This window comes from Panulirus ornatus, chromosome 23 (assembly GCF_036320965.1).
Source record: "Panulirus ornatus isolate Po-2019 chromosome 23, ASM3632096v1, whole genome shotgun sequence".
NCBI classification, from domain to species: Eukaryota; Metazoa; Arthropoda; class Malacostraca; order Decapoda; family Palinuridae; genus Panulirus; species Panulirus ornatus.
Genome location: NC_092246.1, coordinates 23,136,762 through 23,164,267, shown reverse-complemented (window position 1 = coordinate 23,164,267; position 27,506 = coordinate 23,136,762). Strand labels below are relative to the sequence as shown.

At 40.8% G+C, this 27,506-nt stretch overlaps 1 protein-coding gene across 1 annotated transcript; it reads right to left on the bottom strand.

The window, feature by feature from the left end:
* Window positions 1-2,570: 2,570 nt before the first annotated feature.
* LOC139756688 (uncharacterized) lies at window positions 2,571-25,641 on the bottom strand. The gene is made up of 5 exons (XM_071676343.1): window positions 25,556-25,641; window positions 20,625-20,849; window positions 14,228-14,327; window positions 11,149-11,247; window positions 2,571-2,679 (listed from the first exon to the last, which is right to left on the bottom strand). Exons 1-5 carry the CDS (start codon window positions 25,635-25,637, stop codon window positions 2,592-2,594), a joined length of 594 nt encoding a protein of 197 aa, XP_071532444.1. The 5' UTR covers window positions 25,638-25,641; the 3' UTR covers window positions 2,571-2,591.
* Window positions 25,642-27,506: the final 1,865 nt, after the last annotated feature.

The window sequence follows — 27,506 nt, the reverse complement described above, 5'->3', positions numbered from 1 at the left end:
TCTCCACGGTTGTTTAATTTGTTTATGGATGGGGTTGTTAGGGAGGTGAATGCAAGAGTTTTGGAAAGAGGGGCAAGGATGAAGTCTGTTGGGGATGAGAGAGCTTGGGAAGTGAGTCAGTTGTTGTTCGCTGATGATACAGCGCTGGTGGCTGATTCATGTGAGAAACTGCAGAAGCTGGTGACTGAGTTTGGTAAAGTGTGTGAAAGAAGAAAGTTAAGAGTAAATGTGAATAAGAGCAAGGTTATTAGGTACAGTAGGGTTGAGGGTCAAGTCAATTGGGAGGTGTGTTTGAATGGAGAAAAACTGGAGGAAGTGAAGTGTTTTAGATATCTGGGAGTGGATCTGGCAGCGGATGGAAACATGGAAGCGGAAGTGGATCATAGGGTGGGGGAGGGGGCGAAAATTCTGGGAGCCTTGAAGAATGTGTGGAAGTCGAGAACATTATCTCGGAAAGCAAAAATGGGTATGTTTGAAGGAATAGTGGTTCCAACAATGTTGTATGGTTGCGAGGCGTGGGCTATGGATAGAGTTGTGCGCAGGAGGATGGATGTGCTGGAAATGAGATGTTTGAGGACAATGTGTGGTGTGAGGTGGTTTGATCGAGTAAGTAATGTAAGGGTAAGAGAGATGTGTGGAAATAAAAAGAGCGTGGTTGAGAGAGCAGAAGAGGGTGTTTTGAAATGGTTTGGTCACATGGAGAGAATGAGTGAGGAAAGATTGACCAAGAGGATATATGTGTCGGAGGTGGAGGGAACGAGGAGAAGAGGGAGACCAAATTGGAGGTGGAAAGATGGAGTGAAAAAGATTTTGTGTGATCGGGGCCTGAACATGCAGGAGGGTGAAAGGAGGGCAAGGAATAGAGTGAATTGGAGCGATGTGGTATACCGGGGTTGACGTGCTGTCAGTGGATTGAATCAAGGCATGTGAAGCGTCTGCGGTAAACCATGGAAAGCTGTGTAGGTATGTATATTTGCATGTGTGGACGTATGTATATACATGTGTATGGGGGTGGGTTGGGCCATTTCTTTCGTCTGTTTCCTTGCGCTACCTCGCAAACGCGGGAGACAGCGACAAAGCAAAAAAAAAAAAAAAATATATATATATACATATATATATATATATATATATCCCTGGGGAATGGGGAGAAAGAATACATCCCACATATTTCCTGCATGTCATAGAAGGCGACTAAAAGTGGAGGGAGCAGGGGGCTGGAAATCCTCCCCTCTCATTTTTAATTTTTCAAAAGAAGAAACAGAGAAGGGGGCCAAGTGAGGATTTCCCCCAAAGGATCAGTCTTCTGTTCTTAATGCTACCTCGCTAACGTGGGAAATGGCGAACAGTATGAAAAAAAATATATATACATATATATATATCATACTTGATCGCCGTTTCCCACATCAGCAAGGTGGCTCTAGGAAACAGACAAAGAACGACCCATCCACTCATATATACATGTACATACATAAATGCCTATACATGCACATATACATACATATACATGAACATACACTTACACACATACATAAACATACACCAACACATATACACCTACATATATACTTCATTTTTTTCATTCATACTATTCGCCAGTTCCCGCATTAGCGAGGTAGCGTTAACAGAGGACTGGGCCCCTGAGGGAACATCCCCACCAGGCCCCCCCCTCTGTTCCCTCCTTTGGAAAAAAAAAAAAAAAAAATAGAGAGAGGGGAGGATATATACACATATATACACATGTACATATTCATACTTGCTTGCCTTCATCCATTCCCATCACTACCCCAGCCCACAGGAAGAGGAAAGATAATTAGAGGGCATTATTGGATTACATACAGAATGACAGATGTACAACCTTCAAGAAAGACTCTTGGATGTGTATGTACTGGGAGAGACAGCTGGTGAAATGTCAGATCATTTCCGGATGAAGGCAAGGGTGAAGGTTTGTAGAGGATTTCGGAAAAGAGGAAATGATATTAATGAGAAGGTGGAGATGAAAGTAAAGGAGCTTGGGTAAGTGGTGAGAGTAAACAAAACAAGGGGTGTGGGTGAGGAATGGGTAATATCTTGGGAAGCGGGAATGGCATTGGCAAAAGTGTGTTGTGCACAGAAGGTGGGCAGGTGAAAAAGGGTAGTGGGTGGTGTAATGACAAAGAAAAGTTGCTTAAAAGAGAAAAGAGAAGTGTATGGGTGGTACTTTCAAGAAAGGAGTGCAAATAACTGGAAAATGCACAAGAGTAAGTGGCTGGTGGTCAAGAGGAAGGTACAGGGGTTGAAGAAAAGAAGGCAAATGAGCACTGGGGTGAGTGAGTATAAGTAAACTTCATGGAGAATACAATGTTTTTAGAGGAGATTGAGTTAGAAAAAGAAAACAAATGAGAACATCAGTGAAGGGACATAAGGGGAAGTGGTACAGAACTGCTGAATATGTTTGATGATGCAGTGTTTAGTTTTGAGAAGTATAAGAATTTAGAGTCATGGTTAGTAGTTTTGTGAAGAGAAAAGCGATGCTGAAAGCCTTGTATAAGATGAAATGTGGTAAGGCAGCTGGAGTGAATGGTGCTGCAATTGAACATCTTAAGAATGGGGGGTTACTTAAGAAAGGGGGTACTCACCTGACAGTACTGATCACACATAAGGTCAGGTGGTAGGGTTGGAAATAAGGCCAAGTCTTGGTTTCTGTAAGAGAGAAAATGAGGTCAGACACAAGTGATAAACTTGTAGACTGAGGCCAACTGATAACCAAATTGGACTGTAATTTTCTGTTGAGCCCTATCATCATCATCATCATCCAGAAAGCTTATCACTCCCATGGTCAATTAACCCTAACACAGCTCTATCCATCATTTGAAAAATCACCATGGACCGATCTGTACATTATATGAGACTTTACTTTTTAACTATGACATAAATCATTTGTTGGTATGCAATTAACTGTGACATACAACACCTGAGTCAAGATTTCCATACCACTGTTTTAAATTGTGCACCAAGATTCACAGTCATAAGTCTCAATATTCCTCCATAGCAAAACAAAGGTAGATAAAGGATAATCATTTCATCTCTGATGCTTTTGTATGAAAAACCTTAATTTCAAAAGAATATTAATGTTTTTAAAAGTTTTCTGTAAGCCAAGTGTGGCATTACTATAAACTTCAACACTCTACCATGGCAAAACATACGTTGATAAGGGATTCATGTTTTTAACTTTCCTTAAAGCTGTAAGCATACATCTACTCTCACAAGATCCGAGATTTTTTTTCATCTCTTGTTTTGGGCACATGGATTTTCTGGTAGCTACATTTTAAGGGTCACTGGCTCCTACCCTTGCCAGGTGATGTATCATTCTGTTTCTTGCCTACAAATGTCACTACCAGCCTAACAACACAGCTGTAAAAAATATCATGTATCACAGTCATCCATAAACCATCAAAAACAGTGTAACTATTTAATTATGACAAGAAACCAGATTTACATTCCTACAACTGTAGTTATTCTTAGAGTAACAGAACAATTTCTTCTGTATGTATGCTTCTATTTTTGATGGAAATATGATTGTTTTTACATTTATTCATGTACGTAATGTTCTGTCTATGTAAGTGTTATGTATATAGGTAAATGACACATATAATATATAAAAACTACATTTTTGTTTTTCATACTTCTTCACCATTTCCTATGTAGTAAGGTAGGCTCCAGGAACAGACAAAAAACAGCCTCATTTCCTTGAATCCACTCTCTAGCAATCATTAGCAGTGCAGCAAAACTACAGTCCCTATCCAAAGCCAAGCCTCACAGATCGTTCTGTGGTTTCCTCTGACTGCTCCATATGCCTTGGTTCAACTCACTGACAAATGCATCAACCCCAGGATTCCTCATCACTCCATTTGTTCTTGCTCTCTTGCATGTTTAGGCCCCTTTCATTCAAAACATTTTTCACACCATCCTTACATTTCCTCCTTGGTTTCCCCTTCTCATTGTTCCCTCCATTTTTGACATGAATACCCTCTTCTTAACCTCTCCTGACTAATCCCCTTCAGTGGTCCAAACCATTTCAGCACACCCTCTTCAACTCTCATACATACTCTTTCTACTATTACATTTCTCTCTTTCCCAAACTTTTCATTTCAAGCAATCCTCCTCAAACCAAATACTGTCCTCATAACACTTCAATTCTAACACATTCCCCTGAGTACTAGTTTACCTAGGGCCCATTCCTTACATTCATACCACACCATCGAAACTACTAATATTATCAAACATACACATCCGTGCCCTTAATGACTGAGACCCCTTTTTCCACATACTCTCTTCAGCTCCCTTGACTCCATCCACTGCCATATCCACTCTCAGGGGAATAAAAAAGTTTACGTCATCCAAGTTCTCTCCATTCAAAGCCATACTCAACCAACCTGTCTCTCTCCACCTTATCCACTCCCAGGGGAATAAAATTTTTACTTCATCCAAGTTCTCTCGATTCAAAGCCACACTCAAACAACCTGTCTTTCTCCAACTTACAGCCTTACTTTTTTTTTTTATCCTTCTTCCTCCTCACAACCTATCAAACTCAGAAACCAGCTTCGGCAGTTTCTCACTCAAATCTTCCACCAGAGCCGAGTCATCAGCAAACAGCAACTGACACATCCTATGCTTCCCTCCCCACCCCTAACAAATGACAGACCTACCCCTCTCTCTTGAAGACCCTTGCATTCATCCCCTTTACCACCCCATCCATTAACCAGTTTAACAGCCAAGGTGACGTCACATACACCTGCTGCAGACCATCTTCACCTGGAACCACCCACCTTCTCTCTTTCTACTTGCGCACATGTAATACTCTCTAAATAAAAACTTCAGTGTTGCTAGAAGCAAATCCTTCATTTTCTCTATGTATTAACACAAATATTCTTCAAAGTAAATACCTGATCCACACATCCTCTACCACCCCTGAAGATACACTGTTCCTTGCCAATCTGATGCTCTGTACATGCCACCACACTCTCGATTAGCACTATCCCAAACAATACGCCATGTATAATCAACAAATGTATGTCTGTATTTTCAACATTCACTTTTGTTCCCCATAATTCTAGAGAATGGCAATGACCTATACAAGCATTCAGCCTATCCTCAAGTACCTCACTATGAGGCATTCACCACCTCTTCTCTTTTCACCAAACCACTTACCATGAATCTCTCACTTTGTATACCTCAATGTCCAACCCATACTTTCCTCTTATATAAGTGTGGGAGTGTTAAGTGAAGGAGGAATAGCTGGATGGTGGCACAATTGCTCCATATTCACGTAAATATTTATTAATATTGGGGTTTTCCCAAGTGTGATTTCATTTTACCTACATCTTTTTTTTTTTTTTTTTTTGCTTTGTCGCTGTCTCCCGCATTTGCGAGGTAGCGCAAGGAAACAGACGAAAGAAATGGCCCAACCCACCCCCATACACATGTATATACATACGTCCACACATGCAAATATACATACCTACACAGCTTTCCATGGTTTACCCCAGACGCTTCACACGCCCTGATTCAATCCACTGACAGCACGTCAACCCCGGTATACCACATCGATCCAATTCACTCTATTCCTTGCCCTCCTTTCACCCTCCTGCATGTTCAGGCCCCGATCACACAAAATCTTTTTCACTCCATCTTTCCACCTCCAATTTGGTCTCCCACTTCTAGTTCCCTCCACCTCCGACACTTATATCCTCTTGGTCAATCTTTCCTCACTCATTCTCTCCATGTGCCCAAACCATTTCAAAACACCCTCTTCTGCTCTCTCAACCACGCTCTTTTTATTTCCACACATCTCTCTTACCCTTACGTTACTTACTCGATCAAACCACATCACACCACACATTGTCCTCAAACATCTCATTTCCAGCACATCCATCCTCCTGCGCACAACTCTATCCATAGTCCACGCCTTGCAACCATACAACATTGTTGGAACCACTATTCCTTCAAACATACCCATTTTTGCTTTCCAAGATAATGTTCTCAACTTCCACACATTCTTCAAGGCTCCCAGGATTTTCGCCCCCTCCCCCACCCTATGATCCACTTCCGCTTCCATGGTTCCATCCGCTGCCAGATCCACTCCCAGATATCTAAAACACTTCACTTCCTCCAGTTTTTCTCCATTCAAACTTACCTCCCAATTGACTTGACCCTCAACCCTACTGTACCTAATAACCTTGCTCTTATTCACATTTACTCTTAACTTTCTTCTTTCACACACTTTACCAAACTCAGTCACCAGCTTCTGCAGTTTCTCACATGAATCAGCCACCAGCGCTGTATCATCAGCGAACAACAACTGACTCACTTCCCAAGCTCTCTCATCCACAACAGACTTCATACTTGCCCCTCTTTCCAAAACTCTTGCATTCACCTCCCTAACAACCCCATCCATAAACAAATTAAACAACCAGGGAGACATCACACACCCCTGCCGCAATCCTACATTCACTGAGAACCAATCACTTTCCTCTCTTCCTACACGTACACATGCCTTACATCCTCGATAAAAACTTTTCACTGCTTCTAACAACTTGCCTCCCACACCATATATTCTTAATACCTTCCACAGAGCATCTCTATCAACTCTATCATATGCCTTCTCCACATCCATAAATGCTACATACAAATCCATTTGATTTTCTAAGTATTTCTCACATACATTCTTCAAAGCAAACACCTGATCCACACATCCTCTACCACTTCTGAAACCACACTGCTCTTCCCCAATCTGATGCTCTGTACATGCCTTCACCCTCTCAATCAATACCCTCCCATATAATTTACCAGGAATACTCAACAAACTTATACCTCTGTAATTTGAGCACTCACTCTTATCCCCTTTGCCTTTGTACAATGGCACTATGCACGCATTCCGCCAATCCTCAGGCACCTCACCATGAGTCATTTTTTTTTTTTTTCCTGTCTCCCGTGTTTGCAAGGTAGCGCAAGGAAACAGACGAAAGAAATGGCCCAACCCACCCCCATACACATGTATATACATACGTCCACACACGCAAATATACATACCTACACAGCTTTCCATGGTTTACCCCAGACGCTTCACATGCCCTGATTCAATCCACTGACAGCACATCAACCCCGGTATACCACATCGCTCCAATTCACTCTATTCCTTGCCCTCCTTTCACCCTCCTGCATGTTCAGGCCCCGATCACACAAAATCTTTTTCACTCCATCTTTCCACCTCCAATTTGGTCTCCCTCTTCTCCTCGTTCCCTCCACCTCCGACACATATATCCTCTTGGTCAATCTTTCCTCACTCATTCTCTCCATGTGCCCAAACCATTTCAAAACACCCTCTTCTGCTCTCTCAACCATGCTCTTTTTATTTCCACACACCTCTCTTACCCTTACGTTACTTACTCGATCAAACCACCTCACACCACACATTGTCCTCAAACATCTCATTTCCAGCACATCCATCCTCCTGCGCACAACTCTATCCATAGCCCACGCCTTGCAACCATACAACATTGTTGGAACCACTATTCCTTCAAACATACCCATTTTTGCTTTCCGAGATAATGTTCTCGACTTCCACACATTCTTCAAGGCTCCCAGAATTTTCACCCCCTCCCCCACCCTATGATCCACTTCCGCTTCCATGGTTCCATCCGCTGCCAGATCCACTCCCAGATATCTAAAACACTTCACTTCCTCCAGTTTTTCTCCATTCAAACTCACCTCCCAATTGACTTGACCCTCAACCCTACTGTACCTAATAACCTTGCTCTTATTCACATTTATTCCTAACTTTCTTCTTTCACACACTTTACCAAACTCAGTCACCAGCTTCTGCAGTTTCTCACATGAATCAGCCACCAGCGCTGTATCATCAGCGAACAACAACTGACTCACTTCCCAAGCTCTCTCATCCACAACAGACTTCATACTTGCCCCTCTTTCCAAAACTCTTGCATTCACCTCCCTAACAACCCCATCCATAAACAAATTAAACAACCAGGGAGACATCACACACCCCTGCCACAAACCTACATTCACTGAGAACCAATCACTTTCCTCTCTTCCTACACGTACACATGCCTTATATCCTCGATAAAAACTTTTCACTGCTTCTAACAACTTGCCTCCCACACCATATATTCTTAATACCTTCCACAGAGCATCTCTATCAACTCTATCATATGCCTTCTCCAGATCCATAAATGCTACATACAAATCCATTTGCTTTCCTAAGTATTTCTCACATACATTCTTCAAAGCAAACACCTGATCCACACATCCTCTACTACTTCTGAAACCACACTGCTCTTCCCCAATCTGATGCTCTGTACATGCCTTCAACCTCTCAATCAATACCCTCCCATATAATTTACCAGGAATACTCAACAAACTTATACCTCTGTAATTTGAGCACTCACTCTTATCCCCTCTGCCTTTGTACAATGGCAGTATGCACGCATTCCGCCAATCCTCAGGCACCTCACCATGAGTCATTATATTTTATATTTTATTATACTTTGTCGCTGTCTCCCGCATTTGCGAGGTAGCGCAAGGAAACAGACGAAAGAAACCGTGAGTCATACATACATTAAATAACCTTACCAACCAGTCAACAATACAGTCACCCCCTTTTTTAATAAATTCCACTGCAATACCATCCAAACCTGCTGCCTTGCCGGCTTTCATCTTCCGCAAAGCTTTTACTACCTCTTCTCTGTTTACCAAATCATTTTCCCTAACCCTCTCACTTTGCACACTACCTCGACCCAAACACCCTATATCTGCCACTCTATCATCAAACACATTCAACAAACCTTCAAAATACTCACTCCATCTCCTTCTCACATCACCACTACTTGTTATCACCTCCCCATTTGCGCCCTTCACTGAAGTTCCCATTTGCTCCCTTGTCTTACGCACTTTATTTACCTCCTTCCAGAACATCTTTTTATTCTCCCTAAAATTTAATGATACTCTCTCACCCCAACTCTTATTTGCCCTTTTTTTCACCTCTTGCACCTTTCTCTTGACCTCCTGTCTCTTTCTTTTATACGTCTCCCACTCAATTGCATTTTTTCCCTGCAAAAATCGTCCAAATGCCTCTCTCTTCTCTTTCACTAATAATCTTACTTCTTCATCCCACCACTCACTACCCTTTCTAATCAACCCACCTCCCACTCTTCTCATGCCACAAGCATCTTTTGCGCAATCCATCACTGATTCCCTAAATACATCCCATTCCTCTCCCACTCCCCTTACTTCCATTGTTCTCACCTTTTTCCATTCTGTACTCAGTCTCTCCTGGTACTTCCTCACACAAGTCTCCTTCCAAAGCTCACTTACTCTCACCACCCTCTTCACCCCAACATTCACTCTTCTTTTCTGAAAACCCATACAACTCTTCACCTTACCCTCCACAAGATAATGATCAGACATCCCTCCAGTTGCACCTCTCAGCACATTAACATCCAAAAGTCTCTCTTTCGCGCGCCTGTCAATTAACATGTAATCCAATAACGCTCTCTGGCCATCTCTCCTACTTACATACGTATACTTATGTATATCTCGCTTTTTAAACCAGGTATTCCCAATCACCAGTCCTTTTTCAGCACATAAATCTACAAGCTCTTCACCATTTCCATTTACAACACTGAACACCCCATGTATACCAATTATTCCCTCAACTGCCACATTACTCACCTTTGCATTCAAATCACCCATCACTATAACCCGGTCTCGTGCATCAAAACCACTAACACACTCATTCAGCTGCTCCCAAAACACTTGCCTCTCATGATCTTTCTTCTCATGCCCAGGTGCATATGCACCAATAATCACCCATCTCTCTCCATCAACTTTCAGTTTTACCCATATTAATCGAGAATTTACTTTCTTACATTCTATCACATACTCCCACAACTCCTGTTTCAGGAGTACTGCTACTCCTTCCCTTGCTCTTGTCCTCTCACTAACCCCTGACTTTACTCCCAAGACATTCCCAAACCACTCTTCCCCTTTACCCTTGAGCTTCGTTTCACTCAGAGCCACAACATCCAGGTTCCTTTCCTCAAACATACTACCTATCTCTCCTTTTTTCACATCTTGGTTACCTACATCTAAACCCATTATAAACTTTTATTTTTTTCCAGGCATAATTTCACACATGTACTCTTGGGGCAATTACATGAATAATGTATGAACAACCTTTTCTTTTTGCACTAGGGAGACACTATTTCAGATGAACTGTGCAGTTTAAAGGTTAAGAGCTACTCACAAAAGTCAGTGAATAATCCTTAAGACTTAAGCACCACCTCTGATCCAATCATAGTCTAGTGAATCTGCTACATGTAAATCAAAACGAATACTGGAGGACTACTCAGTATTATAATCAATCTAAAACTAACTACTGTGGCCAATAAGGAATCAACTGGATAACCTGTTTACCATAAGTTAGAGAATACCAGTAACTATTTGGAGCACCTACTATGGCTAAATGAGAGCAATTTTCACAGCTACAATGGCTACTTCAGAAGTATTTATTATGAACTATTATGAACCATCTGACTAACTGCAATTGCCAACTACAAATCAATCTATTTATCTTTCAAATTACAATTCAATTACCCTACTGTTAATGCCAATCATGAACCATCTGGGCTCCCTTCTATGGCTAACTGAGTCCCATTAGAACAACTTTTATGATTCGAATACTAACAAAATAGAGTTTACTACAGGTACCAATATATGCAAACACAAATCTGTAGTGGCTCTATGACTGGCAATTATAACCAAATGAACCCTGGCAATAGGCAATCTGCACCTACTTAAGAAAAATAAAGAACTAGATAATCAAAGCTGATCTTAAAAAAAATGTTGAGCTCATAATGTTGATGTTCCAGCCCATCAGTGAATGTATCTATCATATGATGACATACTCAATCAAAAGAGGTTATAAACGTGGCTAAGTGAGGGGTAAACTATTCAGCCACTGGCAATATTCCCTACTAACAGGTAGCATACCAGACCAAGTGATGACATTCAAACAGAGTGGGTGGTACCTGATTATGTGACAAAATTCATGACCAAAAAAGATCCAGCTGGACAAGTAAAGCAAATAAGTACCTTGTAGTGTGGGCAGTGTAGTACTGGCCATTAGGAATTAGGCTGAGATCACTGTTAGATCCCAGGATGGCCAGGGTTGCATTGTGCAGTTCATGGCAGCTGTAAAGAACACACAAATATGATGGACAACTCCTTTAAATGCAATAAAAGACTTCACTCCAAATAAAGGTTTCCTTAACATGGGCTTCATGCCAAGGTGTTCCATGTTTCCACACTATTATCTGTGTGGAATAAAATGTCTAACTACATGTGCAATGGTCATAGAATATCATTGGCTTTTGTAATCATCAAGATCAACTATGTTTCAGTGAAAATCAGGAAATATTACTGCTTTTATGAAAAGCTACAATTTCACATGACTGAAAAAGAAAGAAAAAAATCTACAAAAAGAAGTAACAAACATTTTGTGTGGTATGTAATGGATAAATCTGGCTCTTTTGTAAGAAAATATTTCTACAATATGGATAAGCTATCTTAAATAGATCCTGCAACACCTTACCTTATAAAGTCATCATAAAAAAGGATGCTAGCAGCCACTCTTATCATCACCTGATACCCAGTCTTTAACATGAAATTACTGGTATTTCAAAAACACATGTAAACAGATATTTCAAGGAGTACCATGGTAATTTAGTCATGATTTGCATTAAAAATACATGAGATATGGGTTTATGTCAGGAAGAGTTGGCACGGTAATCTTGCACTTATGAAAAATAAGAGAATTTTCATCTACCTATCCATAGGTAAGCTCATGAAAATCAATAATCAGAGGGCAACAATTTTTTTTTCAAATAAATAGTACAAATGTCAAAATATCTAAATTTTAACCTATCCTATTACACAGAAGAATATATTTGCTTCTAAGCATACAAAATATTGCAGTTTCACTGGCTCATTTGCAAATTCTAACACAATTTTGTCACATATATATACACAAGCAAGTGTACTACACTCACACACATGAAAATGCATGCATGAACACACACACACACACGACTTAGGTTGTGGTGTGTGTGTGTGTGTGTGTGTGTGTGTGTGTGTGTGTGTGTGTGTGTGTAATTAAAGAAACAGCACATACATAGACTACAAGGTTAAGAGACTAGGCATCACCAGTGTTAAACACTCTCCCTGTAACACAACTAGTATTCACACACACATGAACAGAATACTAATGGGACTTAATCATTCAAGACTCAAGATCTTCATGAAATTTTTTCATAGATGCTGAAGATATGAGCAAATACACTCACCAAACCATTTGAAATGTTGTTTAAAGATGTCTCTTGAAAAAAGTAGTCATAACCATTTATACAAAAGGAGATTGGGAGGAGACAACGAACTACAGACCAGTCTCCTTGATAAGTGTGGTATGCAAAGAACTCATAAAGATAATGAGAAAGCAAATGGATGACTTCCTGCAGGGCAGAAACTACTTACATGAGGGAAAATATGATTTCTGGGAAAGGAAGCTATGTATACATATGATATTAGATTTCTAAGAGAGAGGTTGAACTTTAGACAAAAGAAAAGGCAAAGTGCATTGTACATATCTGGACTGCCAGAAAGCATTTAACACTGTACCAAACAGGAGGCAGAGGAAGATGCTGGATCTTCAGAAGGGGAAGGAGGTAAGGGACACATTTCAGGGAAGCCTTCTTGAAGTCGTGTGAGGTCACCAGTTGCATGCCACAGGGTTCTGATCAAGGACTAATGTTCTTTTTGATGTATGTAAATGACTTTCCATAGGAACTGGATTCCTATCTGAATGTTTCCAGATGATGCCAAAGTCATGAGGGATGTAAAAAAATAATGCATCAAAGCTTGTCTGATACATGGCTGATGAAATTCAACCCTGGTAAATGTAAAGTAACTGGGATGGGGCACAATGAAAGAAGGCTTCAATGCAAATATTATCTAGCAATAAATAAACTGCATGAATCTGTGTGTGTGTGGAAGAGTTTTGGAAGCTGATATCATCCCTAACTCATCATAAGTCCCATCTTACACAAATCCTTAAGGTGACCAACTGTCAATTGGCAAATATGAGAATAGCATTCAAGTATGTTAATAAGGAACAATTCGGCAAGCTGTTCACGTCCTCATAACATTAAACATAGAAACTGCTTTTCAAGTTTGGTTACTGCTCATAAAGGAGCACAAAGAATTAATGGGGAAGGTCTAGAGAAGGGCATCAAAGATGGTACCATAATTAAGAAAGCTGAGTTACAGGGAAAGGGAAGAGACCTTAAATTTACCCAATATGGATGGGAAAAGTGTGAAGGAAGAACTGATCAGGACATCTAAGTTTTCAAACCAGACTGATGATATAGTCAGTGAAAAGTTCTTTCAAAGATGTTAGATTAGGACAACTAGAGGATATGACATAAAACTAAGCAGAGAACTTGCTAAAAAATAAAAGGTGTAAAGAAGTACCCTCACAGTGTAAGTGTGATGGATGAATGAATCAGCTGGAAAAGGATGAGCTAAATCTGGACTGCATACATAAGTTTAAAAGGTTTTACAATATCAAGAATGTCCTAGAGATGGGCATCATGAGTGTACAACTCCCTCCTCATATAATACAAATAGGTAATTACATACAAACATTACACATACGGCCAAAACTAGCTATGCTTCTTGAGTATGGTAACTGTATCTACTGAATCTATAAAAGTACAAAGAGCCAACAAAGAAGATCCAGAGAAGAGTAACAAAGATAGTACCAGATTTATGAGCTGAGTTAGAGGGAAGAAAGAAGAGTAAAGGAAGACCTGATCATAACCTTTAGGTTTTTAAAACAGACTGATGATTTAGACAGTGAACAGTTCTTTGAAACATAATGGAACAGAACATCCATGAGAAATAACATGAAGCAAAAACTGTTGAAGGAGAAGTGAAGAAATACTTTTATAGTATGAGAAAGGACAAATGGAATAAAATAAATGAAGACATGGTTAATATGACAGCATATAGAAACTTACACAGATATATGGCAGTAAAAAATGGTCAAGAGCCAGTGCCCCAAAAGTTTAAAACTCTCGCCATGTACTGTAAAAATAGGTAATCACACAGCACCAACCTGAGAGAGGCTCCAACAATTCCAGAAACAGAAGACTCATTTGAGAAGCCATAGCAGAATGAGCTACTGGTGGATTTGACAAAGGCCTCTGGACACGTAACTGCCAAAACATAATCACATTGTAATGCCTCTGTCTGTTTTCTTAATGAGGTCATATTAACAGACGGTAAATCTAATCTTCAAAACCAATAGCCCCATCGTAAGTTATATAATGTACCTCTATAGAAGCAAAATTCTCTCCTAGAAATATTCTCAACAAGTTTTTTTTTTTTTTTTTTTTTTTTATACCTCGTCGCTGTCTCCCGCAGTTGCGAGGTAGCGCAAGGAAACAGACGAAAGAAATGGCCCAACCCCCCCCCCATACACATGTACATACACACGTCCACACACGCAAATATACATACCTACACAGCTTTCCATGGTTTACCCCGGACGCTTCACATGCCTTGATTCAATCCACTGACAGCACGTCAACCCCTGTATACCACATCGCTCCAATTCACTCTATTCCTTGCCCTCCTTTCACCCTCCTGCATGTTCAGGCCCCAATCACACAAAATCCTTTTCACTCCATCTTTCCACCTCCAATTTGGTCTCCCTCTTCTCCTCGTTCCCTCCACCTCCGACACATATATCCTCTTGGTCAATCTTTCCTCACTCATTCTCTCCATGTGCCCAAACCATTTCAAAACACCCTCTTCTGCTCTCTCAACCACGCTCTTTTTATTTCCACACATCTCTCTTACCCTTACGTTACTTACTCGATCAAACCACCTCACACCACACATTGTCCTCAAACATCTCATTTCCAGCACATCCATCCTCCTGCGCACAACTCTATCCATAGCCCACGCCTCGCAACCATACAACATTGTTGGAACCACTATTCCTTCAAACATACCCATTTTTGCTTTCCGAGATAATGTTCTCGACTTCCACACATTTTTCAAGGCTCCCAAAATTTTCGCCCCCTCCCCCACCCTATGATCCACTTCCGCTTCCATGGTTCCATCCGCTGACAGATCCACTCCCAGATATCTAAAACACTTCACTTCCTCCAGTTTTTCTCCATTCAAACTCACCTCCCAATTGACTTGACCCTCAACCCTACTGTACCTAATAACCTTGCTCTTATTCACATTTACTCTTAACTTTCTTCTTCCACACACTTTACCAAACTCCGTCACCAGCTTCTGCAGTTTCTCACATGAATCCGCCACCAGCGCTGTATCATCAGCGAACAACAACTGACTCACTTCCCAAGCTCTCTCATCCCCAACAGACTTCATACTTGCCCCTCTTTCCAAGACTCTTGCATTTACCTCCCTAACAACCCCATCCATAAACAAATTAAACAACCAGGGAGACATCACACACCCCTGCCGCAAACCTACATTCACTGAGAACCAATCACTTTCCTCTCTTCCTACACGTACACATGCCTTACATCCTCGATAAAAACTTTTCACTGCTTCTAACAACTTGCCTCCCACACCATATATTCTTAATACCTTCCACAGAGCATCTCTATCAACTCTATCATATGCCTTCTCCAGATCCATAAATGCTACATACAAATCCATTTGCTTTTCTAAGTATTTCTCACATACATTCTTCAAAGCAAACACCTGATCCACACATCCTCTACCACTTCTGAAACCACACTGCTCTTCCACAATCTGATGCTCTGTACCTGCCTTCACCCTCTCAATCAATACCCTCCCATATAATTTACCAGGAATACTCAACAAACTTATACCTCTGTAATTTGAGCACTCACTCTTATCCCCTTTGCCTTTGTACAATGGCACTATGCACGCATTCCGCCAATCCTCAGGCACCTCACCATGAGTCATACATACATTAAATAACCTTACCAACCAGTCAACAATACAGTCATCCCCTTTTTTAATAAATTCCACTGCAATACCATCCAAACCTGCTGCCTTGCCGGCTTTCATCTTCCGCAAAGCTTTTACTACCTCTTCTCTGTTTACCAAATCATTTTCCCTAACCCTCTCACTTTGCACACCACCTCGACCCAAACACCCTATATCTGCCACTCTGTCATCAGACACATTCAACAAACCTTCAAAATACTCATTCCATCTCCTTCTCACATCACCACTACTTGCTATCACCTCCCCATTTACGCTCTTCACTGAAGTTCCCATTTGCTCCCTTGTCTTACGCACCCTATTTACCTCCTTCCAGAACATCTTTTTATTCTCCCTAAAATTTACTGATAGTCTCTCACCCCAACTCTCATTTGCCCTTTTTTTCACCTCTTGCACCTTTCTCTTGACCTCCTGTCTCTTTCTTTTATACTTCTCCCACTCAATTGCATTTTTTCCCTGCAAAAATCGTCCAAATGCCTCTCTCTTCTCTTTCACTAATACTCTTACTTCTTCATCCCACCACTCACTACCCTTTCTAAACAGCCCACCTCCCACTCTTCTCATGCCACAAGCATCTTTTGCGCAATCCATCACTGATTCCCTAAATACATCCCATTCCTCCCCCACTCCCCTTACTTCCATTGTTCTCACCTTTTTCCATTCTGTACACAGTCTCTCCTGATACTTCCTCACACAGGTCTCCTTCCCAAGCTCACTTACTCTCACCACCTTCTTCACCCCAACATTCACTCTTCTTTTCTGAAAACCCATACTAATCTTCACCTTAGCCTCCACAAGATAATGATCAGACATCCCTCCAGTTGCACCTCTCAGCACATTGACATCCAAAAGTCTCTCTTTCGCACGCCTGTCAATTAACACGTAATCCAATAACGCTCTCTGGCCATCTCTCCTACTTACATAAGTATTTGTTTTATATCTTTTGAAGCTATATCAACCAATCATTGCATAATTTAGGGCATTACAGCACTTGAGCTGTTCAAACAAAATAAAGAACAGTATTCATGTCTATTTCTTTGTGATATGCTTCAGCAGTAATGTATATCTCCAAATGAAAACTGTATCTTGATTCTTTCAAAATTTATTAGATATCTAAGGATTCACCAGTCATTTATATATACAGAACTTTTGATGTCTTCTTATTCTTATCTTTTCTATTATACTTTGTCGCTGTCTCCCGCGTTAGCGAGGTAGTGCAAGGAAACAGACGAAAGAATGGCCCAACCCACCCACATACACATGTACACATGTATATACATAAACACCCACACACGCACATATACATACCTATACACTTCAATGTATACATACATATACATACACAGATTGGGGAAGAGCAGTGTGGTTTCAGAAGTGGTAGAGGATGTGTGGATCAGGTGTTTGCTTTGAAGAATGTATGTGAGAAATACTTAGAAAAGCAAATGAATTTGTATGTAGCATTTATGGATCTGGAGAAGGCATATGATAGAGTTGATAGAGATGCTCTGTGGAAGGTATTAAGAATATATGGTGTGGGAGGCAAGTTGTTAGAAGCAGTGAAAAGTTTTTATCGAGGATGTAAGGCATGTGTACGTGTAGGAAGAGAGGAAAGTGATTGGTTCTCAGTGAATGTAGGTTTGCGGCAGGGGTGTGTGATGTCTCCATGGTTGTTTAATTTGTTTATGGATGGGGTTGTTAGGGAGGTGAATGCAAGAGTTTTGGAAAGAGGGGCAAGTATGAAATCTGTTGGGGATGAGAGAGCTTGGGAAGTGAGTCAGTTGTTGTTCGCTGATGATACAGCGCTGGTGGCTGATTCATGTGAGAAACTGCAGAAGCTCGGTGACTGAGTTTGGTAAAGTGTGTGAAAGAAGAAAGTTAAGAGTAAATGTGAATAAGAGCAAGGTTATTAGGTACAGTAGGGTTGAGGGTCAATTCAATTGGGAGGTGAGTTTGAATGGAGAAAAACTGGAGGAAGTGAAGTGTTTTAGATATCTGGGAGTGGATCTGGCAGCGGATGGAACCATGGAAGCGGAAGTGGATCATAGGGTGGGGGAGGGGGCGAAAATTCTGGGAGCCTTGAAGAATGTGTGGAAGTCGAGAACATTATCTCGGAAAGCAAAAATGGGTATGTTTGAAGGAATAGTGGTTCCAACAATGTTGTATGGTTGCGAGGCGTGGACTATGGATAGAGTTGTGCGCAGGAGGATGGATGTGCTGGAAATGAGATGTTTGAGGACAATGTGTGGTGTGAGGTGGTTTGATCGAGTAAGTAACGTAAGGGTAAGAGAGATGTGTGGAAATAAAAAGAGCGTGGTTGAGAGAGCAGAAGAAGGTGTTTTGAAATGGTTTGGTCACATGGAGAGAATGAGTGAGGAAAGATTGACCAAGAGGATATATGTGTCGGAGGTGGAGGGAACGAGGAGAAGAGGGAGACCAAATTGGAGGTGGAAAGATGGAGTGAAAAAGATTTTGTGTGATCGGGGCCTGAACATGCAGGAGGGTGAAAGGAGGGCAAAGAATAGAGTGAATTGGAGCGATGTGGTATACCGGGGTTGACGTGCTGTCAGTGGATTGAATCAAGGCATGTGTATGGGGGTGGGTTGGGCCATTTCTTTCATCTGTTTCCTTGCGCTACCTCGCAAACGCGGGAGACAGCGACAAAGCAAAAAAAAAAAAAAAAACACAGACATATACATATATACACAAGTACATATTCATACATGATGCCTTCATCCATTCCCGTTGCCACCCCACCATACATGAAATGGCACCCCCCCTCCCACCGCATGCGCGCACGAGGTAGTGCTAGAAAAAGACAACAAAGGCCACATTCATTCACATTCAGTCTCTAGATGTCATGTGTAATGCACCAAAACCAGAGCTCCCTTTCCATATCCAGGCCCCACAAAACTTTCCATGGTTTACCCCAGACACTTCACGTGCCCTGGTTCAATCTTTTGACAGCACGTCAACCCTGGTATACCAAATCGTTCCAATTCACTCTATTCCTTGCACGCCTTTCACCCTCCTGTACGTTCAGACCCCAATCGCTCAAAATCTTTTTCACTCCATCCTTCCACCACCAATTTGGTCTCCCACTTCTCGTTCCCTCCACATCTGACACATATATCCTCTTTGTCAATCTTTCCTTGCTCATTCTCTCCATGTAACCAAATCATTTTAATAAAAACTCTTCTGCTCTCTCAACCACACTCTTTATAACCACACATGATGTCTTCTACCACACTACTATCCACAACACCCTACAGCAGTTAATCAATGCCACTAATAATCTTGAAATTCTAAAATTCTTTTAATCTATACCATGCAGCTATAAACCAAAAACTATTCATGAACTTACTGATGATAAAATGGGACTTGTAAATTCAATATTCTAAACCTCTATCTCTGTGTATATTTCAGAATATCTTCATTTATGTTCTTCATTGTCCCTAAGATAACAGTAACACATCAGGCATAATAATATCATCCCATATATCATGAAAACCCTACATGAACAACATGTAATATCTGCTTCCCAAAACCTAAGAGTGTTGTACAAGTGCTACAATTATTTTTCTTCTGACCAGCTATTTCATGTCAAAAGGGATCTTATTTGTTCCAGTACGGAATACTGCTCAAATAATTAGGGTGGCTCTTCCTCCACTTCTTTATTACCCAGAGTAGTTTCAGGTCTTCAATTACATTAATTCTTCAGGTATCATTATTCCAACAATTCCCCCCCCCCTCTCTCTCTCTCTCTCTCTGCTGTGATACTGCTGCCTATCCTCTACTCTACTGGCATCATTTTGGCCACTGCTTATATGAGCTGTCTGCTTGTGTTACTACTACCAAGGCCTGGACCTGTAATTCAAATCTGGCTGATGCTTCAAATGAATACAATGAGTTCAAAGAGCAATAGACCACTGGGTCCTAACGAGGTTGTTTCACAGTGGAAGAGAACAGAAGCTCATGAATTAGTGTGGTAAGGGTAGCAAGATATAAACACTTTTCAAAGAAGACTTATATGCTTTCTACATATTTAAGGAAGTGCGGCACAAAAATGATGTACTATCGTCCATGGCATTTTGATGACGACTGACCAAATGAGTTGGAAAAATATAGGCAAAGGATGAGAAAATATTTCATGGTGACTTACTACATTGCTATTTGCTGTGCCCAGATCAATATATACCCTACATCATATAATGTACAATATACTTGAAAACTACTCTCAGAGGCACTGAATACCATAAATGGCACATAGGCAGTCAATGACTTAAATGTCAGGCATACAATCAATGGAAGAGCTCTGATTAATTTCTTCATTCTTTTTCTTACCCTACTTGACTTTCATTAAGATGGCCATGACTGAAGCATGTTTTGCCCAATCCATGTTGGTCACTATGACAAAAACATTATGTCCTACAGAAAAGAAGATAATGAGGGAGAAAAGACATTAAAAAACACTCTCCCATTTTAACACAAAAGGTACTTACAAGTGCAGGGTAAAGTCAAGGTGGTGTTCCACACCTTGACTGAATCCTCATTTCTGCACTCCACTGCACCCTTGGATGTCCTAGTCATACCCTCAGCTCCCTCCATCATGTTTTCACCGAAGCATGTATAGTAGAGAATGTCCCCTACAGCACGATTTATAGGAACAGTCACATTTACACTTGACCACCATCGATGTGCCACATTCAGCAGGGGACATGCTACAGCTGAAAGTGAAAGAAGCCATGGTAGTGGGTCATGTGAAGGAGAGAGGTATATACAAGGTAGTGAAAGTGGGGAAAATAATCATACAATATGTTGTGGCAGCAGAGGATGGAATGAAATGGAGTTCAGGCGGGGGATAAATGTAAAGTGGGAGCACAAGGAAAGGGAGGCTATCGGATGACCTGATGGCTATGATGATATCCGATGGAGGACAATCAAATCCCTATTCTATAAAGATGACAAGAGGACAGGACAGCATAAAGCTTTTCTCCAACTATCACTTCCTTAAACATATCAGCCAGCAGGAAAATAGCCATGAAGGAACACCAAATAATATAAAGCATGTTAACACTGAAGAAGTTAAGCCACTGATTTGTAAAGAAAATGAAGTACATACATATCATAAAATTCTTTAGTAGGTTTATTGATTATCACAAAAGGTAGTGTCATGTTCAAACATATAAAAACACATAACAGTCTCATTTGCACACATCCACTCCTTTACTATCTATCTACCCATATCTCTGAAACCCATTCCCAAATGGAATTCCCTCAGGGTTCTCCATAACAAGTGAACTCCACTGCTGCTTCTCAGCCTTTTGCATCTCACCCTTAATAGGCCACTGGCAGAGGGCAACTCTAGTGCAGTGTTTGCAGAGAATCCTACCTAATGTTCCTAATAACTAATTCTACCTAATGCTCTTGCCTAGTGTTCCCACCTACTATATCTACCTAAAGTTTCTAACAAACGCTCCTACCTAAATGTTCCTACATACTACTTCTATCTACTGCACCTACCATTATAAAGCTAAATGCAAGAAAATCTAGAGTTATGAAGAATGAGCTGTTTGAGTTCAGTGTTGTCAAGTATTATATATGACAAGGAGAGATATGTTTGAGGACAGAATGCCAGTAGTCCAAATGTGGATGAGGCAGAAAGAAAAGATAGCTCCTTGGGTCAGAGGATTGCAGCTTGACAACCACTGAAGCACTTGTTCACTACACAGCCATCACTAACCTTCACAATACTCAGGCAGGTAGCAATGGTAATATACCTCCTTGATCACTGGCTACCTACCAACTACTGCCTACCAGCTACTCCTTAACTGTAATATATTATGAAGCCAGACCCTACCATCTACAAACAAGCCCTGGACTCTATTCTTGATTAACAACTAATATAAAAGAAATAACTGACTGGTCAGTGCTACCACCTCACTTATCTCCTATATTACCAGCAAGAAACTAGTCCTGTGGAATTCAGGTAAAAGCTGAGGCACGTGAGCAGTAGTGTGCCCTTATCTCGTCCTATAAGGCTCAAAAAAGATCTTTAACCAAAAACAAAACATTTTTCCTAAGACTAAAGGAAACTAAGGCCTTTTAGATGATAATATAATTAAAGATCAGTGATTGAAATGGAGGCCTGACCACAGCCTTGTTCAAATAATCTTGGAAATGTAATAAAGATAACTGAGGATGCAAGGGACAAGTACTCTGCACTTTTAATAAATCACTATACTTAAATTTTAATAAGAAGCTGCTCCTAACAACAAGAAAAGTATTTTCACTTCTGAACCAGAATGACATTCTCTTCTAACAACAGATTTGTGATCTTCAACCCTTTACAAATCAATGACATAAACTGATGTGAGATGAAAGTGGAAAAAAAGGATTTTTTTTTTTTTTTTTTTTTTTGCCGCTGTCTCCCTGCGTTTGCGAGGTAGCGCAAGGAAACAGACGAAGAAATGGCCCAACCCACCCCCATACATATGTATATACATATGTCCACACACGCAAATATACATACCTACACAGCTTTCCATGGTTTACCCCAGACGCCTCACATGCCCTGATTCAATCCGCTGACAGCACGTCAACCCCGGTATACCACATCGCTCCACTTCACTCTATTCCTTGCCCTCCTTTCACCCTCCTGCATGTTCAGGCCCCGATCACACAAAATCTTTTTCACTCCATCTTTCCACCTCCAATTTGGTCTCCCTCTTCTCCTTGTTCCCTCCACCTCCGACACATATATCCTCTTGGTCAATCTTTCCTCACTCATTCTCTCCATGTGACCAAACCATTTCAAAACACCCTCTTCTGCTCTCTCAACCACGCTCTTTTTATTTCCACACATCTCTCTTACCCTTACGTTACTTACTCGATCAAACCACCTCACACCACACATTGTCCTCATACATCTCATTTCCAGCACATCCAACCTCCTGCGCACAACTCTATCCATAGCCCACGCCTCGCAACCATACAACATTGTTGGAACCACTATTCCTTCAAACATACCCATTTTTGCTTTCCGAGATAATGTTCTCGACTTCCACACATTCTTCAAGGCTCCCAGAATTTTCGCCCCCTCCCCCACCCTATGATCCACTTCCGCTTCCATGGTTCCATCCGCTGCCAGATCCACTCCCAGATATCTAAAACACTTCACTTCCTCCAGTTTTTCTCCATTCAAACTCACCTCCCAATTGACTTGACCCTCAACCCTACTGCACCTAATAACCTTGCTCTTATTCACATTTACTCTTAACTTTCTTCTTTCACACACTTTACCAAACTCAGTCACCAGCTTCTGCAGTTTCTCACATGAATCAGCCACCAGCGCTGTATCATCAGCGAACAACAACTGACTCACTTCCCAAGCTCTCTCATCCCCAACAGACTTCACACTTGCCCCTCTTTCCAAAACTCTTGCATTCACCTCTCTAACCACCCCATCCATAAACAAATTAAACAACCATGGAGACATCACACACCCCTGCCGCAAACCTACATTCACTGAGAACCAATCACTTTCCTCTCTTCCTACACGTACACATGCCTTACATCCTCGATAAAAACTTTTCACTGCTTCTAACAACTTGCCTCCCACTATATTCTTAATACCTTCCACAGAGCATCTCTATCAACTCTATCATATGCCTTCTCCAGATCCATAAATGCTACATACAAATCCATTTGCTTTTCTAAGTATTTCTCACATACATTCTTCAAAGCAAACACCTGATCCACACATCCTCTACCACTTCTGAAACCACACTGCTCTTCCCCAATCTGATGCTCTGTACATGCCTTCACCCTCTCAATCAATATCCTCCCATATAATTTACCAGGAATACTCAACAAACTTATATATAATATTATATATAATATAAATAGAAAGCCTCAACTCTGCACTTGGTTGAATAAAAGGTCTCACTGTCCTACGTGAGGCTCTTTTTATAGCTTGCCATGAGAGCAAAGTGAACAATTAAGCTTCTCAGAATGAAAGTAAGCTTACAAAAGTAGTACATCAATATCATAACAGCTGTTCTTTGCTGTTTGATACTTTGAAACTATCTTATCTTCTGTGACTGGTATCTCCCTATAAAAGTCTACATAATAATGTTCTTGTCGTTTTCTTGTTTTTTAGTCATGTTCCTCCCATCCTTCTACTATATGTTTATACCTTCTACTTACCTTTTCTCTCTACGGATGGACAAAAATCACTTCTGCACAATTCCCAAACACTCAATATGATAAGTACCGCACATTATAAAAAGATTTTTGAACTTTTGTCAAAATATAATGGATGGGTGCTGACTATGCCACTATTCATTTGCAGCTCATGCTAAATTACTAAGTGGAAGAAGCAATAGAGGATAAATAAGTTCATACTTGGTGAGTAATCAAAGTCAAAAAGGTATATCACAGATTCACATAATTAACTGGTAATGACATCCAAGATGCATGTACTGGTTCATGTTTATCAACAACTGAGTTGAATAAATTCTACTATACAGTGGGTATGTTTGGAGAAAAAATATAATATGTGTTTTAGATATCTGGGAGTGGATCTGGCAGCGGATGGAACCATGGAAGCAGAAGTGGATCATAGGGTGGGGGAGGGGGCAAAAATTCTGGGAGCCTTGAAGAATGTGTGGAAGTCGAGAACATTATCTCGGAAAGCAAAAATGAGTATGTTTGAAGGAATAGTGGTTCCAACAATGTTGTATGGTTGCGAGGCGTGGGCTATGGACAGAGTTGTGCGCAGGAGGATGGATGTGCTGGAAATGAGATGTTTGAGGACAATGTGTGGTGTGAGGTGGTTTGACCGAGTAAGTAACATAAGGGTAAGAGAGATGTGTGGAAATAAAAAGAGCGTGGTTGAGAGAGCAGAAGAGGGTGTTTTGAAATGGTTTGGGCACATGGAGAGAATGAGTGAGGAAAGATTGACCAAGAGGATATATGTGTCGGAGGTGGAGGGAACGAGGAGAAGAGGGAGACCAAATTGGAGGTGGAAAGATGGAGTGAAAAAGATTTTGTGTGATCGGGGCCTGAACATGCAGGAGGGTGAAAGGAGGGCAAGGAATAGAGTGAAGTGGAGCGATGTGGTATACCGGGGTTGACGTGCTGTCAGTGGATTGAATCGGGGCATGTGAAGTGTCTGGGGTAAACCATGGAAAGCTGTGTAGGTATGTATATTTTGCGTGTGTGGACGTATGTATATACATGTGTATGGGGGTGGGTGGGTTGGGCCATTTCTTTCGTCTGTTTCCTTGCGCTACCTCGCAAACGCGGGAGACAGCGACAAAGCAAAAAAAAAAAAAAAAAAAAAATATCAATATTCGAGCCATACATATGAATCACTTCATTATCAGAACCATCTGTAATATGGTTAAAAAAAATTTGAAAAAACCCTTACCTTCATCATACACTTGTGACCTAACCCTGAGGAGGACTGTCTCAAAAGTTTTGTCTGCCATGGTTTCCCAGACCTTTGACATCACAAGGAACTGGAAAAAACAAAATGAAGGTTCACTACCTGAACATGAAAGAGGGTGTGAGGCATGCTGGTATACAGGGGAAAACACACAGTCAATAGGCTGAACCAGGATTTATAAAGTGTCGGAAAATTGCAAAAGGATGAATTTTGAGTTAAATGTTGTAAAGTGTCCTGTAGGACAATGAGAGACTGTATGTTTGTGGACAGAATGCCAGCAGTCAACGTGTGGGTAACGTAGAAAGAAATGAAAGCTACTTGGGTGCAACTTGACAAACGCTAAAGTGCTGGCTCACTATGCAGCCATCACTTACCATCCCCCTACCCAGGCAGGAAGTACTGGTAACATACCCCCTGGCTGACAGCTGCCTTCCACCTACTGCTTCTAATGGCTGTCCTCCCACACCACTTACTCACAGAAACTTCCACAAAGCATCACTATCAACCCTGATATATGTTTTCTCCAGATCTACAAATGCCACATAAAATTTCTTCCATTTTCTAAGTATTTCTCACACATTTTTCAAAGCTGGCACCCAATTCACACTTACTTTACCACTCCTGAACCACAGTGTTCCTCCCTACTACGATGTTCTGTGCATGCAACCAGCCTCTCAATCAACTCATCCATAAGGCTTTACAGGTACACTAACCAAACCAAAATCTTGGAAATATGAACATTCATCTTTGTACACTTTGCCTTTATACAACGCAATTATACAGGCATTCTGCCAACCTTCAAGAACTTCACCACAATCCATAAAATCCCCGAAAAACCTAACTATTAAGTCAACAACAGTCACTTCCTTTTTAAAGAAACTCAACTAAAAAGTACCATCCACTCCTGCTGCTTTGCCACATTTCATCTTATGCAAGATTTTCACCATCTCTCTTTGACCGAACCCCTTGCCATGACTCTCTTAGTTTGCATACCACCAAAGCCCAAATACCCTGGCTCAAATATATTCATAATCCTTTAAAGTACTCACACAAATTCTTCTTCACCTCACCAATAGCTATTACCACTTCCCCAGATGCCCCCTTCACAGATGTTTCCACTTGTTTTCATTTTTCTCATATAATCAATCTTCTTCTAAAACATCTTATTCTCCTAGAAGTTTGCTGACACTTGCTCATCCCAACTCTCAATTGCCCCCTTTTCCAGGCCATTCACCTTTCTCTCGACTTCAAGCTGCTTTCTCTTGTACATCTCACAATCTTCATACTTGTTTGTCATTTATTGCATTAGTACTCCAGTTCTAAGAACATATGAAGAAAAAGCCTCACTGGCTCACATCCATTCTCCAGCTGTCATGTGTAATGCACCAAAAGCAATGCTACCTTTCCACAACCAGGCCTACACCATCTCAGCAACCATAAAAAGGAAAATTAATGATAATGAAGACTGGATTAGTGGGCAAAATGGAAGGGAAAAAATACATGTAAAAAGAACCAAATGTGGAATTATAAACCTATTGCGTGCCAGTCATACTAGACCATTCCAGTATCAGTATCTGACACTGAAAAAGCAGTTAGAATTATCTCCTCTGTATGCCATTCGACTATATCAATCAATACTCATCTTTATTGTCAGCAAGACATTTCTTACATATCAATTCCAAAACACTATATGATCTTAATCGATGACTACTATCATGCTTCCAATCAACTATTCAATATGTGAAATTAATCTCCATAGAAATTCTAATTATACAATTATCATTTCACACTAGATCATTTTACTAAATTTGTAACATATACTTCTCAGTCATAATATAAGGGACCTTATGAACCTAAAGAGAAGGTGTTGTAAACTTTGCGGCCTTCAGCCTTACCCATGTTCTTCCTACGCACATCCTGTATCACTGCATTT

Excerpts from the sequence above, each read along its gene's own strand:
- LOC139756688 (XM_071676343.1), bottom strand. The coding sequence starts at position 25,637 with ATGTCAAAGGTCTGGGAAACCATGGCAGACAAAACTTTTGAGACAGTC. Across the intron at positions 20,850-25,555 it reads GTCACAAGTGTATGATGAAG|CTGTAGCATGTCCCCTGCTG; the intron begins GTAAGGGTTTTT and ends TTTCACTTTCAG. Across the intron at positions 2,680-11,148 it reads TACACTGCCCACACTACAAG|AAACCAAGACTTGGCCTTAT; the intron begins GTACTTATTTGC and ends TCTCTCTTACAG.